General features: G+C 44.6%; 1 protein-coding gene across 1 annotated transcript in view; it reads right to left on the bottom strand.

The window, feature by feature from the left end:
- Positions 1-12,917, bottom strand: part of LOC115478402 (probable cation-transporting ATPase 13A4) — an 84,725-nt gene that overhangs the window by 57,200 nt on the left and 14,608 nt on the right. Inside the window, exons 4-6 of the mRNA XM_030215703.1 lie at positions 5,219-5,289; positions 4,788-4,868; positions 1,630-1,699 (exon numbers count right to left, since the gene is read on the bottom strand). Coding sequence (XP_030071563.1) covers positions 1,630-1,699; positions 4,788-4,868; positions 5,219-5,289 — 222 coding nt within the window. The remainder of the gene's footprint in view (positions 1-1,629; positions 1,700-4,787; positions 4,869-5,218; positions 5,290-12,917) is intronic.

Here is a 12,917-nt window from a genome sequence, read left to right as displayed (position 1 = left end):
AGGAGGCGATGTTGAGTCTATGATAATCAACAGAGTTTACAAAGCAATGGCATACTATGGCCTTAGTCTCACCTAGAGGAGGCGAAGTTGAGTCTATGATAATCAACAGAATTTACAAAGCAACGGCATACTATGGCCTTAGTGTCACCTAGAGGAGGGAATGCTGAGTAGTAGTAGTCTATGATAATCAACAGAGTTTACAAAGCAATGGCATACTATGGCCTTAGTCTCACCTAGAGGAGGCAATGTTGAGTCTATGATAATTGAGTGGAATAAATCTGTTGCAGATGTCCATTAATCTTAGTAACTTCTGGAATTGTGGTAATCCCAGAAGTACAAGTCATTGGTGAGGCCCCACTTGGAGTATTGTGTTCAGTTTTGGAGGCCGTATCTTGTTAAAGATGTAAAAAGACTGGAAGCGATGCAAAGAAAAGCTACAAAAATGGTATGGGATTTGGGTTGCAAACCATATGAGGAGAGACTTGCTGACCTGAACATGTATACCTTGGAGGAAAGGAGAAATAGGGGTGATATGATACAGACGTTGAAATATTTGAAAGGTATTAATCCGCAAATGAACCTTTTTCAGAGACGGGAAGGTGGTAGAACTAGAGGACATGGAATGAGGTTGAAGGAGGGCAGACTCAGGACTAATGTCAGGAAGTATTTTTTCATGGAGAGGATGGTGGATATGTGGAATGCCCTCTCGCTGGAGGTGGTGGAGATGAAAACGGTAATGGAATTCAACCATGAGTGGGATAAGCACAAAGGAATCCTGTTTAGAAGGAATGGTTCCACGGAATCTTAGTGGAGATTGGGTGGCGACGCCGGTAATTGGGAAACAAAACGGGAGCTAGACAGACTTCTACGGTCTACACCCTGATCATGACTGAATAGATAAGGATGGGCTGGAGTCATAGGAGCCAACTTTTCAAAATTATTGGGGGTGCTAAGCCCAATGGAAATGACCCCTCCCTGGACACATACAAGGAATTTTCTCAATATTGGGGGTGCTCAAGCACCCACAGAGTCGGCTCCAATGGCTGGAGTGTAAATTTTAAGGGGCTTCAATGTTAGCTGCAGAACTTAGTACAAGAACAGTGCTGGGTAGACTTCTGTGGTCTGTGCCCTGAGAAAGGCAAGGAGAAATCAAACTCGGGTATACGTATAAAGTATCACATATTATGTAAAATGAGTTTATCTTGTTGGGCAGACTGGATGGACCGTACAGGTCTTTATCTGCCGTCATTTACTATATTACTAGGAGTGGCCTAATTGTTAGTGTAGCAGGATTTGATCCTGGCAACCTGGGTTTGATTCCCTCTGAAGCTCCTTGTGACCTTGGGCAAGTCACTTACCCTTCCATTGCCCCAGGTACAAAGAACTAATCCCCTGTTTACTAAAGCTGTACTAGCAGCTGCCTATAGAAAAGAAAGCCCTGAATGTTCCTCCAAAATAAACACCCTTTAGTCAATAGGTTACCTCAGTTTTAAAAATCAACCAATCTTCTGCTCCCCTTTATCAAGATCCTTTTTTTTTCTTTCTCAGTTCAAAATGTTCCTGTTCATTTTATTCAAACTTAAAAAAAAATTAGGGGTAAAGACAGCAATAAAATATTGATAGCAGCACCTCTTTAAAAAGAAGTTTCCATATCGGAGTCACTTCAACTTCAATGACGTTAGGTCCGCATATAAATCTCCTGTGGGAAAAACGCAAACATACATTCAGTTTCAATCCATTCAGTAACCAGCTCCTCGGTTGCTTATGTAGACCACGCCTTTCGCATGCATTCTGTGGTAGAAATAGATGTGTCTATATTGGAATTGCAACAGAAGAGGAACATGGCGTGGTATCCGCCTTAGTCCACTTTTAAAGAAAATAAATGGAAATAAATCAAAACAAAGAAAAGAAAATAAGACGATACCTTTTTTCATTGGACTTACTCGATACATTTTTTGATTAGCTTTCGAAGATAACCCTTCCGATCTGAAGAAGAGGGGTTACCTTCGAAAGCTAATCAAAAAGTGTACCGTTAGTCCAATGAAAAAGGTATCATCTTAATTTCTTTTCTCTGTTTTGATTTATTTCCATTTATTATCATCAGAAGAGGAGGAAGAAAAAATCTCCACAAAGTAAACAAGGAATGCCAAACAGTGGAGAATAACCACAACATCCACACAGTGAAGTGTGCAGTCAAAATGCGATATTACTTGAGAGGCTTTGTACGGGATCATTTGCTTTCATCCTTTTTCTTGTTTTGGAACACAATTAATAGCCACCATATGGTTCCCACAGACATATTTCAGACTCCTGATGCAGGCAACAAAGCGGAAACAATTTTAGTAACGGCATTTGTTTGAATAAAGACCTATTTTAAGCATTTTGATTGCATTTAGGTGCCGTGATTGTTCTTCACTCTTTAGCTTTCTTATGTATTGGAATTTACATATATGTATTTTTCTACCTCACAATCATCCATGCAGAAATTTGCTTATTCTTATAAAGTGGCCTTGCTTTCCTGTCAAAATTGCTCTTCTTCACATTTTTATTTATTTATTGTATTTGTATCCCACATTTTCCCACCTCTTTGCAGGCTCAATGTGGCTTACAATACATCATGAATGGTGGAGAAGTATAAGAAATAAACACTTAGTATTACAGAAGGATCTTGGGTAAACATGATAGTGAAAAAGCATGATATTAGTATAACAAGCAAATGTTATGAGACAATTCTGGATATAAGTGGAGGGGTTCACATTTGTTGCTCTTTATGGTATGCCTTGTTAAAGAGATGTGTCTTCAGTAGTTTGCGGAAGTTAGTCAGTTTGTAGATCATTTTTAAGTTGCACGGTAGCGCGTTCCAGAATTGTGTGCTCAAGTAGGAGAAGGTTGACGTATGCATTAGTTTGTATTTTCGACCTTTGCAGTTGGGAAGTGAAGATTGAGGAATATGCGGGATGATTTTTTTAGCGTTCCTGGGTGTTCTGGGCTGTCTGAAGTTTCTTGATTATTTGTTCTTTGCAGCCAGCATAGAGTGCGTTGCAGTAGTCTAAGTGGCTGAGTACCATTGATTGTACCAGGTTACGGAAGACATTCCTGGGGAAGAAAGGTCTTACTCTTTTTAATTTCCACATTGAGTGGAACATCTTCTTGGTTGTGTTTTTCGTGTGATTCTCAAGTGTTAGGTGTCGATCAATGGTGACTCCGAGAATTTTTAGGGTGTCCGAAATTGGAAGATTCAGTTTTGGTGTGTTAATGGTGGAGAATTTGTTCGTATTATGCTGAGAGGTGAGTATTAGACATTGGGTTTTTTCTGCATTAAGTTTCAGCTGAAATTCATTCGCCCATGAATGCATGATATGTAGACTTTGGTTGATGTCATTGGAAATTTCCTTTATATCTTGTTTAAATGGGATGTAGATCGTTACGTCATGTTTCTAACATTAAAAGAATGCCCACATCTCCTCGAACACCCTCAAGGATGTTAAATAAACTGGTAGTCTCATTCCTTTTTTGGGCTCTTTAAGACCAGATTTCTTTTGTGGTATGCGGCCACAGGCACAAGGCCGTGGGCACATGCCGAAGGGACGTGACCAATGGGTCAGGTCCCACACCCTTTTGGAGCTGCCTGAGGAGCTGGGAGCGGGGAAATCTGAACAGCTCCGATACTCATGGGGATGCAGAAAGGAAGTAAGTAGGCAAAGACGAGACCATCTTTGGTAAAAGGCCCTTATGGATCGGCATGTTTGAGTAGGCGGAGGAACTGTGAGTACGGCATCCTTTCCTTCTCGCTCCTTGCCTTTTGGTGGAAGAATGCCACTTCCCCAACCAGTTCAGACTAGGAAGTTGTTGGGATCCCCTGTGAGTGGTGACCCCAGTGCTCTTGAGGGTAAATTGCTATGGGATTTTACTCCTTGCGTTTATGGGCAGAAAGCTTTAATAATCTGACACAGTATTTAAATTCAAGACAGTTCCATGATAGAGGTATATAAAATAATGAGTGGAGTGGAACAGGTGGACGTGAAGCGTCTGTTCACACTTTCCAAAAATACTAGGACTAGGGGGCATGCGATTAAACTACCGTGTAGTACATTAAAAACAGAAGAAAATTTTTCTTCACCCAACGCGTAATTAAACTCTGGAATTCGTTGCCAGAGAATGTGGTGAAGGCGGCTAGCTTGGCAGAGTTTAAAAAGGGTTTGGATGGTTTCCTAAAGGACAAGTCCATAGACCGCTACTAAATGGACTTGGAAAACTCCACAATTTCGGGAATAACATGTATAGAATGTTTGTACATTTGGGAAGCTCGCCAGGTGTCCTTGGCCTGGATTGGCCGCTGTCGTGGACAGGATGCTGGGCTCGATGGACCCTTGGTCTTTTCCCAGTGTGGCATTACTTATGTACTTATGTCCTCTACTTGGCTCACCTTTATTACATAGAGCAGTGATTTAACCTATTGTGATGTCATAGTGGCTCATTCCACCAATAAGAGCCAACCTCATTAGTGATGTCACAATGGCTTGATTGTATAGAATGTTTGTACGTTTGGGAAGCTTGCCAGGTGCCCTTGGCCTGGATTGGCCGCTGTCGGGGACAGGATGCTGGGCTTGATGGGCCTTTGGTCTTTTCCCACTATGGCATTACTTACGTACTTATATTCCCATATGCTTTCCATGATCCATCTTAAATTTTAATTGGCCTCAATTTCCCGTTTTCCTGAAGAGAAAAGAGGAACGCTTTTTTTAAACTCATGTTTCATCACATTTAGGTCAGAAGGTATTCTATACCTTATACTCTGTTCTTCTGCAGTCAGACCAGATCCAAACTTTGAGTGGATATCTGCGCAAGAAAGGCTGTCCTCCAGTGTCCTGAAATCACGAAAGAACAAGCATGATTGTTAGTTCTAGAGTAACATTTTTAAAGGAAATACTTGTACCCAGGAAGATTATTTGCAGGTTCCTATAGCCTTCCATTGATAAATACATAAAGAACCTAAGTTAATAAATGGAATATCAAAGTCCAAGATAAAAAAAAAACCCACCAACAAAACAACAATAAAACAATGCAGATAGAAGCTGAATGAGAAAGGTTTCGCCTTTTTCTCTTTGATGAGATGTCACAGTTATGATAAGCACTTGAGGTACAGAGTTATTCTTAAGAATTTTTAAGGAACTTCATCCATTTCAAGTTTCGGAACTGCATTCTACATCATACTCACCCAACCTTCTGAAACTGTTTCTCATAGTTGTCCCACACATAGCTGACTTTCTGAAGCCTCATCATTCTCAGCTGCAACAACAAAAAGCACCAATATGACATTTACTACCTGTAACCAGCTACCTATTATCTAAACTCTTGGAAACAGGTTATAAAATCTAGGCTCACTTACTCTAGAAACGACGACGGTTAATCACTATAAAACTCTCAACTCTTCCCTTTAAGAAGGAGATTCCTTTTAACATTCCCTTTTGCATTTCAGACAGTGGCAAAGGACTCAAATACAATTCCACCTCTGCATCCAGCTTTTCCTACCTAAGCGCACAACTATGGAACGCACTTGCCAAAAGCAGTAAAAACTACGCTCGACCACCTAAAGTTTCGGAAAGCACTAAAGACAGACCTGTTCAGAAGAGCATACCCCACCGACTCAACATAAAAATTCCTGGACACTTGCGACACAATGCAACCAAAGACCATAACGGACATTACCTGACTCTTCTTCCCCCTTTCCCTCCCTAAGTTCCCCCCAATTGTACCTACCATACATGTACCTCATTCTACCACAATATCACTTTGTATTCATTCATACCATGTAATTGTTCAGACCGTAATCGGCTAACGCCGTTAACGGATAGATGAGCCTGCAAAAAGGTGGGAAAATGTGGGATACAAATGTAACAAATAATAATAAATAAAACTTACTGAAGCCCAAGAGGGCATCAGTGTCTCCCAACACCCCAGATCGCAATTCCGGAACTTCAACCCAGCTCGCCATGAGTGTGGACTGAATTAAGAGAAGAATGGCGTGCCTGAGTGCGAGAGGCCATGGAATTGTCTTTGGGGGCCTGGTCCAAGTCAACTGAGCCTGGCCTAGCCTAGCTACACATACAAATTCCTTTGAGTACTTCAAATCAAAACGGGTATCAGAGTCTGGAATTCTGTACTTTCTTATGAAATAATAGGGTGGTACTGTGTTAGTTCACGTTAAAAGTAATAAGTAGAAATAAAAACGGAAAAGATGATACCTTCTTTTTTTTTTATTTTTTTTAATTTCTCAGTATTATTTCTTTACTGTTGGAAACCTTCCTGTGATTGATATTGTTACTTGAAAAACCAGAAAACGTTGTCCTCGTTAGCAAATCTGACTGGTATTAGCTGGAACCAGCTACTTGCAATGAATAATCTTCCAGCCAGTGTACTGAAACTCTTTGCCAGCACCGATTTACTGGCCATATTGAGTTCATTGTTCAATGTTAACTTGTTTAGTTATTTATTGGGTTTTATGAACTGCCTTTATGAAGAGATTCACTCAAGGCGGTGCACAGTAGGTACTGTTTAACTTGAAACTTACAATTTTGTTAACAGCGTAACAATAGTAAAATGACCAAGAATAAACATAAATACAATGAAAGAGGAAAACTTGAAAACAGCAAATTGAAACCTAATAATAAGACTTCCGTGAAACAGGATCAAAAATATACACATTTAACAGCACTGAAAGTCAAATAACAGAGATATAATACGATGTTTAACTGTACAGCAGTGTTTCCTCAATCTAGACCCCATTGTAATACTAAAAGCTTCACATGACCCCAGATAATGATGAAAACAAAATAGCAAATCCTGTTCCCCTCTTCTCTCTCTCATTCACTTTATTTTCCCCCATTTACATCCAAAGAATGATGACTGTACACTTCATGTTCAAGTGTACAGCACTGCGTACGTCTAGTAGCGCTATAGAAATGATAAGTAGTAGTAGTCTGTAGCTGCAGCAGTGGTGTTCCTATGTTGGCTGCCACCCATGGCGAATTGCTCTTGCGCACCTCCCTGATGTATCACCTCCACCCCCCCCCCCCCCCCCCCAGTGCATCACCTCCTGAGGGTGCAGGGAGCAGTCGTGCGTCTGTAGGCTCTGCCGGTTCCCTGCCCCGGAACAGAGGCAGCAGGGAACCAGCAGAGCCGACAGCCATGCGGCTGCTCCCTGCATCCCCTTGCAGCATGCACCTGGGGTGGACCACCCCCACTGTCCCGCCCTTGGTACGCTACTGATTATCAGTAGTGAGCCCAGGCAGGGACGCCGAGAGACTGGGCCGGGCCCGGGACAAGGCCGCCCCCGGGCCCCCCCAGCCGAGGTCGCTGGGCCGGGCCCTCTCTCCACCCCCGGGCCCTCTGAACTAACCTTTAAGCGCCTCGCCTCCCTCACCTTGGCTGCAAGCAGCGGCAGACCTCGGCTCCTTCCTTCCTTGCCCCGCCCTCACGGACGTTACGTCATGCGAGGGCGGGACACAGAAGGAAGGAGAGGTCTGCCGCTGCTTGCTGCGAAAGGGAGGGAGGCGCTTAAAGTTTAGTTTCGGGAGCGACGGAAGGCGGGCGGGCCGGACTGTGGAGGCCCGGGGACTTTTGTCCGTCCTGTCCCCCCTGTCCCTCCCTCTCGGCGGCCCTGAGCCCAGGGCTCTGTGTGTCAGTGTTTACTCACAAACCCCAGTACTCTGTATGGCTTTCCAGTCTAAAAGGAAGGGGGGGGGGGGGGCTGACAGTGGAGGTCCAATGAAAGGGAAAAGGAAAGGGGGTGGGATTTTCTGTGATTACAATCAAAGCGATTTACATATTATATACAGGTACTTATTTTGTAACTAGGGCAATGGAGGGTTAAGGGGCCTTTTTAGAAAGGGTAAAAAAGCCCCCAGACACCCTTGGCCATGCGGTATAAGTACATAAGTACCCCTCCGAAGGGACACCACCTTGTAAGTGGTGGAGGGGCTTCCGTGTTTCAATGACTCAGAGGGCTATGCTGAAGGGTTACCCATATCAGACAGGCCTCTGAGGAGAAACCAGACAAAGAGTGTCCCAAATTAGGGAGAGAGGAAAGATGGTGACCTGAAGCTCGTACACTCAACGGCCCAGCTGTCCTCTGAAGTTCAGTTTTTGTTCACTTGAAATTTCCTCTCTGCATTGCAGTTGCCTTAACAGAGGAAGGGGACAATGGGGGGTCAGCCGCCGATGACCAGCGTTTTGTCCCCTGTGCAGCAAGTGTGGGACCGCTGTGTGACGAGCTGCCCATAGATGACTGGGTTGATGAGTCCTTTGATTAGCGCCGACGAAGGAGCGTCGATGCTCTTGGACCTAGAAACAACTTCATCGCTCAAAAATCATTTAACCACCATGCCCAAAGGAGTGGAGGAGTGAGTCAGGAGTGTATGCTGAAACGGAAGTCGTTTGCAGCTGAACCCGTGTCGGCGGTGCTACTCCTAAACCCTTAAGAGTTATCAGCTTGGAGTTTTTGGCTCCCGTGGAGGTTGCATTAAATGTCATCTGGAGGGTGCTCCAGGACCTGACGGTGGTAGAGAATGACTTTGCTTCAGATATAGTCTTGTTAATGAGCCACATGGATAATCTAATCGAATCCTTTGAGAATATACAGCAAATGAAGTTCTACTGAAGTAGGAAACGGTTAAGATTTGAAAATGATAAAAGACCAGAAAAATTTGAACAAAATGAATATTGTTATAGATGATTAATATCGAGATTGTTGTTTTCCCAGAGTTCCGGGTATGACTCCTAATGTTTTTTTTCCTCTGAAATGATTCCTTTTAATATATTAATTCAAAAGGAGTGAAGCCTGTGAAACTGGGATTACTTTAATCAGCGGGAATTGGATTGGAGATTCAAGGGTTTGTATTGTTAAACAATTTCTGGTTTTAAAAGGGAAAAAAAATGAAATCAGGTGTATTACTTTCACTAATATTGGACAATAAGTATGTTTCCAATGAAATTGATGGACTATGCACCGTTGTGGTCTTGAAGAAACCAACCAGATGATCAATGTGGAATAATGATTTAGATAAATAATAACTGGGGATAATCGGGTTAATACCACGTTTTCTTTGTTTGCTGTTGCTTAAATTGATCTCCTTGTCTTGTTTCACTCTCCCTATTTATTTTGTGGTCTAAGAAAGAGAAAGATTGTATAAAATCCATTTATCTTGTTGAGATTGTTTTTTTCTTCTAATATTGTTTTAATGTACAATCATCTCTGTTTTACTGTTTTGCAAGTGATCCTTGTAAAATGAAAAAATTATAAATAAATGATTAAAAAAATAAATAAATAAATAAAAAAAAAAGTACATAAGTAATGCCATACTGGTCCATCGAGCTCAGCATCCTGTCCCCGACAGCGGCCTATCCAGGTCAAGGGCACCTGGCAAGCTACCCAAATGTACAAACATTCTATGCATGTTATTCCCGGAATTGTGGATTTTTCCCAAGTCCATTTAGTAGCGGTTTATGGACTTGTCCTTTAGGAAACTGTCTAACCCCCTTTTAAACTCTGCCAAGCTAACCGCCTTCACCACGTTCTCCGGCAACGAATTCCTTAGTTTAATTATGCGTTGAGTGAAGAAAGTTTTTCTCCGATTTGTTTTAAATTTACTACACATCGCATGACCCCTAGTCCTAGTATTTTTGGAAAGCGTGAACAGATGCTTCACATCCACCTGTTCCACTCCACTCATTATTATTTTATATACCTCTATCATGTCTCCCCTCTTACTGTGTGGCCATGCGACGGGGAGCCTTTACCGTCACCCATTGAGGTAGCAATAAGGGCTCCTGCGCTAACTCTGCGGTAACCAGGCAGCATGCAGCAATGGCCGATTACCACTGGGTTAGGTCCAACCAAGCCATTTCCAGAGGTTTTCTTTCACCCCTGGAAATGGTGCGCGCTCAGGGTGGGACGACCATTGGTGGCCGTGATAGGCCGGCTGTGGTCCCAGAAGAGCGAGTGATAAACCCATGTTGGGCTTACTGCCACTCTGAAAAAGGGCCCTTAAGAGACTTACCCAGAGTTACAAAGAGCTGCAGTGGGAATCGAGCAGCTCTTTTTTCTGTTACCCCTGATGATATGACCTCATTTGGGGTCTCGACCCACAGCTTGGGAACCACTGTTCTACAGTGTTTACATGACTTGCGTGCTTTAAGACAGTGGTGAAAGGGGTTGCACATCTCGGGACAACTTTGGAAACACAGGAAGAAACATAAAAAAATAAAGGAATTCTAAAACAAACTGGTATGCAAGAGCACCTTGACTACAGATATGATACGTAAAAACACACACAGGGCTCTTCTTTCACCTTTCAGGTGTTCATCACATTTGTACTTAAATTTTTATGTGGTTTGGCTCCAGAATATTTGTGCCGTTTCGAATCATTATGGTGGTTATTTTCGAAGCTCTAGTTGTGTTTTTGGATGTCTGAAAATCAGCATTTAGAGTTGCACATTGTATGGCCGTGCAAATCCCGATTTCATAAAGCCAGGGCATGGACGTCTTAACACCGTGGTATGTCCATAGGGCAAGGGGGAGTGGTCTGGGTGAGTTTTGGGTGGAACCAGGGAGGGACCAAAAGATAGACATTCAACTCTGATTGGAAGGGCAGTCCATATTTAGACCTCTACTTGGCATGTCCAGGTTACAGAAAGGCGTTCCGATCGAGCAGTCCTGCACTGGAGGGAGTAAGGGAAGTCACAGTCGATATTTTCCTGTCCCTGAAGCGCTCGCAATTAAACAAACAACCCCCCCCCCCAAAAAAAAAAAAAAAATTACGAAAAGGTACACTAGGTCTTACGCTGGCAACCTCTGGTTCTCTACCCTTAAGGTCAGCAAGCTGGCCTATCCATTAAGCTACTTCTTCACATGGGCATCCATGAGTAGGGTTACCATATTTTGTCCCCCAAAAAGGAGGAAACATGCCCCGCCCCATCACACACCCGCCCCACCCCTGTCACACCCCTCCCCGCACCCTTCACGCCCTCATTCCGCCCTCTGTCACATTTTCCCCTCCCCCCTGTCACACACCCCCGTCACCCCCCCTCCCCTTACCTTACTACTGCCCTGGTGACCTCTTCGGGCTAGGAAGGAGCCCCCTCTTTCCTGCCTGGAGCGCTGCCCCGCATGCATCCTTCCTGTTGGTGATCTCGGCGCTGATTCAAAATGTCCGCCAAGAGTTGAAGTCTCGTGAGGTCACTTCAACTCTCGGCGGCCATTTTGAATCGGCGCCGAGATCACCAACAGGAAGGATGCATGCAGGGCAGCGCTCTGGGCAAGAAAGAGGGGGCTCTTTCCTGGCCCGAAGGTGGAAGAGGTCACTAGACCACCAGTGCAGTAGTAAGTAAGGGGAAGGGAGGCTAGCAATCTGCCTGTTTGTCCGGATTTCTGGACAAATGGACAGGCTGGTGGGCGGGCCACCAGCCTGCCCGTTTGTCCAGAAATCCAGACAAACAGGCAGATTGGCAAAACCCGCCCGGTTGCCCGGACATGACCTCAAAAAAAGGACATGTCTGGGTAAATCCGGACATATGGTAACCCTATCCATGAGGTCATTTTATAAGATGGATGTTCCCCTGCTGCCACACAGGTGTCCATGTCCCATGTTTTATCCCATTCATACTTTGGATATTTCCGTTTTTAGTACATGTTAAACATTAAAGCGTGCTAACCATATAAATACCCATAGGAATATTATAGGCGTCTACACGTTTAGCCCGTGCTAAAAACACTAATGTGCCTTTGTAAAAGACCCCCTCAGGAGCTGATATTCAAAGTGAGTTACCAAGCTGCGGGAAAAAGGGCCCTGCGCAACTGGTGGGGGCCCGTTTTTCCCGTACGCCAGGGCCCTTTTTACCACAGTGGGTAAAAAAGCCCCCAGACACACATGGCCATGAGGTACAAGAACTCTTATTGTGTGGCCATGCAACGGGGAGCCCTTACTGCCACCCGGTGGAAACCAGGAAGCATGCAACAATGCCACCGGGTTAGATCCACGCAAGCCATTTTCTTTTACCCCCAGAAATGGCCAGGGCCCTTTTTACTGCAGCAGGTAAAAAAAGCCCCCAGCACACATGGCTATGCGGCAGGAACCTCTTACCAGTGGCGTACCAAGGGGGGGTGGGGGCGGTCTGCCCTGGGTGCACGCCGTTGGGGGGTGCCGCAGTGCGTGCCTATGGGCTCCGAGTTCGCTACGCTAACTTCGCTGGTTCGCTGCAGCTCCCTCCCTCTGCCCCGGAACAGGTTACTTCCTGTTCCGGGGCAGAGGGAGCTGCAGCGAACTAGCGAAGTTAGCGTAGCGAACTCGGAGCCCATAGGCACGCACTGCGGCACCCCCCCCCCAGCGTCGTGCACCCAGGGGGTGTCATTTTGCCGGGGTGGGGGGAGGTGTCATTCGGCGGGGGGGGGGGGCGCATCGGCGATCCTCACCCCGGGTGTCATTGAGGGTAGGAAAGCCACTGGCTCTTACCACCACCCATTGAGGTGGCGATAAGGGCTGCCACGCTAATCTGGCGGTAATTACCGCCGGGTTATTGCTGTGCAAGCCATTCCAGGGGTTTTTCTTTTTCCCCCGAAATGGTGCGCACTCAGGGCAGGACTACCGCCGATGGCTGCATTGGGCCAGCGGTAGTCCCAGAAGAGCGAGTGGTAAGCCCGCGTTGGACTTAACACCACTCTATAAAAGGGCTCCTAAGGGAAACTCTTATCTAGTTTGTTTATTTATTTATTTATTTATTTGCTGCATTTGTATCCCACATTTTCCCAACTATTTGCAGGCTCAATGTGGCTTACAATATGTTACAACAACACTCACATTAATGGAATGGGAATTTTCAGAATATAGATTCAGATAAGTTGTGTAAGAATATCATGTCAA

Source organism: Microcaecilia unicolor, chromosome 10 (assembly GCF_901765095.1).
Source record: "Microcaecilia unicolor chromosome 10, aMicUni1.1, whole genome shotgun sequence".
NCBI lineage: Eukaryota > Metazoa > Chordata > Amphibia > Gymnophiona > Siphonopidae > Microcaecilia > Microcaecilia unicolor.
Note: the sequence above shows the minus strand (reverse complement) of the source record. Positions and strands in the feature narration are given on the sequence as shown.